Here is a 6,000-nt window from a genome sequence, read left to right on the forward strand (position 1 = left end):
AGCCTGGTGATCTGCCCCCTATCTGATCAGTACACTACCCCCCCCCCCTCCTCCCCCAGCCTGGTGATCTGCCCCCTATCTGATCAGTACCCTACCCCCCTCCCCTCCCCTCCCCCCAGCCTGGTGATCTGCTCCCTATCTGATCAGTACACTACCCCCCTCCCCTCCCCCCAGCCTGGTGATCTGCCCTATCTGATCAGTACACTACCCCCACCCCCCTCCCCCAGCCTGGTGATCTGCCCCTATCTGATCAGAACATTACCCCCTCCCTCCCCCAGCCTGGCGATCTGCCCCCTATCTGATCAGTATACTACCCCCCTTCCCCCAGCCTGGTGATCTGCCCCCTATCTGATCAGTACACTACCCCCCTCCCCCCAGCCTGGTGATCTGCCCCCTATCTGATCAGTACACTACCCCCCATCCCCCTAGCCTCGTGATCTGCTCCCTATCTGATCAGTATACTACCCCACCCCCTCCCCCCAGCCTGGGTGATCTGCCCCCTATCTGATCAGAACACTACCCCCCCCCCCCCCCCAGCCTGGCAATCTGCTTTCTTTCTGATCAGTATATACCCCCCATCCCCCAAGCCCTGGCGATCTGCCCCTATCTGATCAGTACACTACCCCCCCCTCCCGCCAGCCTCGTGATCTGCTCCCTATCTGATCAGAACATTACCCCCTACCTCCCCCAGCCTGGTGATCTGCCCCCTATCTGATCAGTACACCCCTCCCTCTCCCCCCAGCCTGGTGATCTGCCCCTTATCTGATCAGTACACTACCCCCCCCCTCCTCCCCCAGCCTGGTGATCTGCCCCCTATTTGATCAGTACATTACCCCCCCCCCCCCCCCCCCCCCAGCCTGGTGATCTGCCCCCTATCTGATCAGTAACCCCCCCCCCCCCCTCCCCCCAGCCTGGTGATCTGCCCCCTATCTGATCAGTACACTACCCCCCCCCCCTCCCCCAGCCTGGTGATCTGCCCCCTATCTGATCAGTACACTACCCCCCTCCCCCTCCCCCCAGCCTGGTGATCTGCCCCCTATCTGATCAGTACACTACCCCCCCCCCCCCCCCCCCTCCCCCAGCCTGGTGATCTGCCCCCTATCTGATCAGTACACTACCCCCCTCCCCTCCCCCCAGCCTGGTGATCTGCTCCCTATCTGATCAGTACACTACCCCCTCCCTCCCCCCAGCCTGGTGATCTGCCCCCTATCTGATCAGTACACTACCCCCACCCCCTCCCCCAGCCTGGTGATCTGCCCCCTATCTGATCAGTACACTACCTCCCTCCCCTCCCCCCAGCCTGGTGATCTGCTCCCTATCTGATCAGTACACCCCTCCCTCTCCCCCCAGCCTATGATCTGACCCTTATCTGATTAGTACACTACCCCCCCCCCCTCCTCTCCCCAGCCTGGTGATCTGCCCCCTATCTGATCAGTACATTACACCCCCTCCCCCCAGCCTGGTGATCTGCCCCCTATCTGACCAGTACACTACCCCCCTCCCCCCAGCCTGGCGATCTGCCCCCTATATGATCAGTAAACCCGCGCCCCCCTCCAGCCTGGCGATCTGCCCCCTATCTGATCAGTACCCCCCCCCCCCCCCTCCCCCAGCCTGGTGATCTTTCTCCCTATCTGATCAGTACACTACCCCCTCCCCCCAGCCTGGTGATCTGCCCCTATCTGATCAGTACACTACCCCCCCCCCCCCTCCCCCTTGCCTTGTGATCTGCTCCCTATCTGATCAGTACACTACCCCCCTCCCCCCAGCCTGGTGATCTGCCCCTATCTGATCAGTACACTACCCCCCTCCCTCTTCCCCCAGCCTGGTGATCTGCCCCCTATCTGATCAGTACACTACCCACCCCTCCCTCTCCCCCCAGCCTGGTGATCTGCCCCCTATCTGATCAGTATACTATCCCCTCCTCCAGCCTGGTGATCTGCCCCCTCCCCCCAGCCTGGTGATCTGCCCCCTATCTGATCAGTACACTACCCCCTCCCCCCCAGCATGTTGCCCAGCTGTGCCTCCAACAATATGCCCCCATCTGTCTGCCCTACTACCACTCCCACCCCACCCCCTTTGTCATGGCACCCAACAGTGCCCTCAGCAATATGCCCCCTTCTTTCTGCCCTACTAACACCCCACCCACCGTCATGGCACCCGACAGTGACTATCCACCACCTCCGTCGTGTCACCCAACCTTGGTACCCCCCAGTGTGAGTAACTTTCTCCCACCCTCAGGCGGACCGTGCATGACAAGAAGACTGGCCAGGACATAAAGCTGACGGATGATCAGGTGGATCTCGTTGAGCGTCTGCAGCGAGGACAGTTTGGAGATGTGAACTTTGACCCTTACCAGGTGCATACTAGGGAGCGTATACCTTAGGGAGGGGCGGGGCAGTAATGTCTGTGACTGCGGCACTCACCATTTCCATCTATTTCAGCCCTCAGTGGATTTCTTCACCCATGAGACCATGATCCACCCGGTTACTAACAGACCCGCCGACAAGCGGAGCTTCATCCGTCCTAATCGAGAAGAAAAGGTAACTGGGGCCTGGCGTCTTCTGTCATTGTCTGTGTGGGGCCGCATGGCGTGTGTGCATGTGGCCCGGGGGGATGTAGGCACGCCCTGTGTGCATGTGGCCCGGGGGGGAGGTAGGCACGCCCTGTGTGCATGTGGCCCGGGGGGAGGTAGTCATGGCCTGTGTGCATGGGCCCGGGGGGAGGTAGGCACGCCCTGTGTGCATGGACCCGGGGGGAGGTAGGCACGCCCTGTGTGCATGGGCCCGGGGGGAGGTAGGCATGCCCTGTGTGCATGGGCCCGGGGGGAGGTAGGCACGCCCTGTGTGCATGGGCCCGGGGGGAGGTAGGCACGCCCTGTGGGCATGGGCCCGGGGGGAGGTAGGCACGCCCTGTGTGCATGGGCCCGGGGGGAGGTAGGCACGCCCTGTGTGCATGGGCCCGGGGGGAGGTAGGCACGCCCTGTGTGCATGGGCCCGGGGGGAGGTAGGCACGCCCTGTGTGCATGTGGCCCGGGGGGAGGTAGGCACGCCCTGTGTGCATGGGCCCGGGGGGAGGTAGGCACGCCCTGTGTGCATGGACCCGGGGGGAGGTAGGCACGCCCTGTGTGCATGGGCCCGGGGGGAGGTAGGCATGCCCTGTGTGCATGGGCCCGGGGGGAGGTAGGCACGCCCTGTGTGCATGGGCCTGGGGGGAGGTAGGCACGCCCTGTGTGCATGGGCCCGGGGGGAGGTAGGCACGCCCTGTGTGCATGGGCCCGGGGGGAGGTAGGCACGCCCTGTGTGCATGGGCCCGGGGGGAGGTAGGCACGCCCTGTGTGCATGGGCCCGGGGGGAGGTAGGCACGCCCTGTGTGCATGGACCCGGGGGGATGTAGGCACGCCCTGTGTGCATGGGACCCTGGGGGAGGTAGGCACGCCCTGTGTGCATGGACCCGGGGGAGGTAGGCACGCCCTGTTTGCATGGACCCGGGGGGAGGTAGGCACGCCCTGTGTGCATGGGCCCGGGGGGAGGTAGGCACGCCCTGTGTGCATGGACCCGTGGGAGGTAGGCACGCCCTGTGTGCATGGGCCCGGGGGGAGGTAGGCACGCCCTGTGTGCATGGGCCCGGGGGGAGGTAGGCACGCCCTGTGTGCATGGGCCCGGGGGGAGGTAGGCACGCCCTGTGTGCATGGGCCCGGGGGGAGGTAGGCACGCCCTGTGTGCATGGGCCCGGGGGGAGGTAGGCACGCCCTGTTTGCATGGACCCGGGGGGAGGTAGGCAAGCCCTGTTTGCATGGACCCAGGGGGAGGTAGGCACGCCCTGTGTGCATGGGCCCAGGGGGAGGTAGGCACGCCCTGTGTGCATGGGCCCGGGGGGAGGTAGGCAAGCCCTGTTTGCATGGGGGGGGGGTTTAGACGTGCGGCCCGGGGGGGGGGGGGGGGTGGAGGTAGTCATGGCCTGTGTGCATGGACCCAGGGGGGGCTTTAGATGTGTGGCCCGAGGGAGGAGGGGGGGTGAATGGGAGGTAGTCATGGCCTGTGTGCATGGACCCGGGGGCTTTAGATGTGTGGCCCGGGGGGTGGGTGGAGGTAGTCATGGCCTGTGTGCATGGACTAAGGGGGGGGGTGTTTAGATGTGTGGCCCGAGGGAGGAGGGGGGGGGGGTGGATTGGAAGTAGTCATGGCCTGTGTGCATGGGCCCGGGGGGGGTGGGAGGTAGTCATGACCTGTGTGCATGGACCCGGGGGGAGGTAGGCATGCCCTGTGTGCATTGGCCCGGGGGAGGTAGGCATGCCCTGTGTGCATGGACCCGTGGGGAGGTAGGCACGCCCTGTGTGCATGGGCCCGGGGGGAGGTAGGCACGCCCTGTGTGCATGGGCCCGGGGAGAGGTAGGCACGCCCTGTGTGCATGGGCCCGGGGGGAGGTAGGCACGCCCTGTGTGCATGGGCCCGGGGGGAGGTAGGCATGCCCTGTGTGCATGGGCCCCGGGGGGAGGTAGGCACGCCCTGTGCGCATGGACCCGTGGGGAGGTAGGCATGCCCTGTGTGCATTGGCCCGGGGGGAGGTAGGCATGCCCTGTGTGCATGGACCCGTGGGGAGGTAGGCACGCCCTGTGTGCATGGGCCCGGGGGAGGTAGGCACGCCCTGTGTGCATGGGCCGGGGAGAGGTAGGCACGCCCTGTGTGCATGGGCCCGGGGGGAGGTAGGCACGCCCTGTGTGCATGGGCCCGGGGGGAGGTAGGCATGCCCTGTGTGCATGGGCCCCGGGGGGAGGTAGGCACGCCCTGTGCGCATGGACCCGTGGGGAGGTAGGCACGCCCTGTGTGCATGGACCCGGGGGGAGGTAGGCACGCCCTGTGTGCATGGGCCCGGGGGGAGGTAGGCATGCCCTGTGTGCATGGGCCCCGGGGAAGGTAGGCACGCCCTGTGTGCATGGGCCCGGGGGGGAGGTAGGCACGCCCTGTGTGTGCATGGGCCCGGGGGGAGGTAGGCACGCCCTGTGTGCATGGGCCCGGGGGGAGGTAGGCACGCCCTGTGTGCATGGGCCCGGGGGGAGGTAGGCACGCCCTGTGTGCATGGGCCCGGGGGGAGGTAGGCACGCCCTGTGTGCATGGGCCCGGGGGGAGGTAGGCACGCCCTGTGTGCATGGGCCCTGGGGGAGGTAGGCACGCCCTGTGTGCATGGGCCCGGGGGGAGGTAGGCACGCCCTGTGTGCATGGGCCCGACGGGGGTTTAGACGTGTGGCCCGGGGGAGGTGGGTGGGAGGTAGTCATGGCTGTGTGCATGTGGCCCGTGGGGAGGTAGGCACGCCCTGTGTGCATGGGCCCGGCGGGGGTTTAGTTTGTGGCCCGGGGGGGAGGTTGTCATGGCCTGTGTGCATGGTGCCCGGAGGGAGGCAGGCACGCCCTGTGTGCATGGACCCGGGGGGAGGTAGGCACGCCCTGTTTGCATGGGGGGGGGGGTTAGACGTGTGGCCCGGGGGGTGGGTAGAGGTAGTCATGGCCTGTGTGCATGGACCCAGGGGGGGTTAGATGTGTGGCCTGAGGGAGGAGGGGGGGTGGATGGGAGGTGGTCATGGCCTGTGTGCATGGACCCAGGGGGCTTTAGATGTGCGGCCTGGGGGTGGGGGGGTGGATTGGAAGTAGTCATGGCCTGTGTGCATGGACCCGGGGGGTTTAGATGTGTGGCCCGGCAGGATGCGTGGATGCCCAGGTCTCTGACTTTCCATTGTCTTCCATTCCAGGTGTCTAAGTTGGTGCACGCGATAAAGATGGGCTGGATTCGTCCCCGCAAGCCTCGAGAGGATGCCCCCAGTTACTATGACCTGTGGGCTCAGGAAGACCCTAATGCCATCCTGGGGAGGCACAAAATGCATGTTCCTGCCCCCAAACCCCCCCTTCCTGGGCATGAGCAGTCTTACAACCCCCCTCCGGAATACCTGATGAGCGAGGAGGAGGTCAGTCCTGTATGGTGGCATGGTGGGCGCTGAGGCCCCGTACA

At 65.7% G+C, this 6,000-nt stretch overlaps 1 protein-coding gene across 1 annotated transcript in view; it reads left to right on the plus strand.

Annotated features, from left to right (window-relative positions):
- Positions 1 to 6,000, plus strand: part of BOP1 (BOP1 ribosomal biogenesis factor) — a 72,846-nt gene that overhangs the window by 44,441 nt on the left and 22,405 nt on the right. Inside the window, exons 5-7 of the mRNA XM_083145072.1 lie at positions 2,239 to 2,356; positions 2,442 to 2,540; positions 5,744 to 5,956. Of these exons, the coding sequence (XP_083001198.1) occupies positions 2,239 to 2,356; positions 2,442 to 2,540; positions 5,744 to 5,956 (430 nt within the window). The remainder of the gene's footprint in view (positions 1 to 2,238; positions 2,357 to 2,441; positions 2,541 to 5,743; positions 5,957 to 6,000) is intronic.

This window comes from Crinia signifera, chromosome 5 (genome assembly GCF_055691185.1).
Source record: "Crinia signifera chromosome 5, ASM5569118v1, whole genome shotgun sequence".
NCBI lineage: Eukaryota > Metazoa > Chordata > Amphibia > Anura > Myobatrachidae > Crinia > Crinia signifera.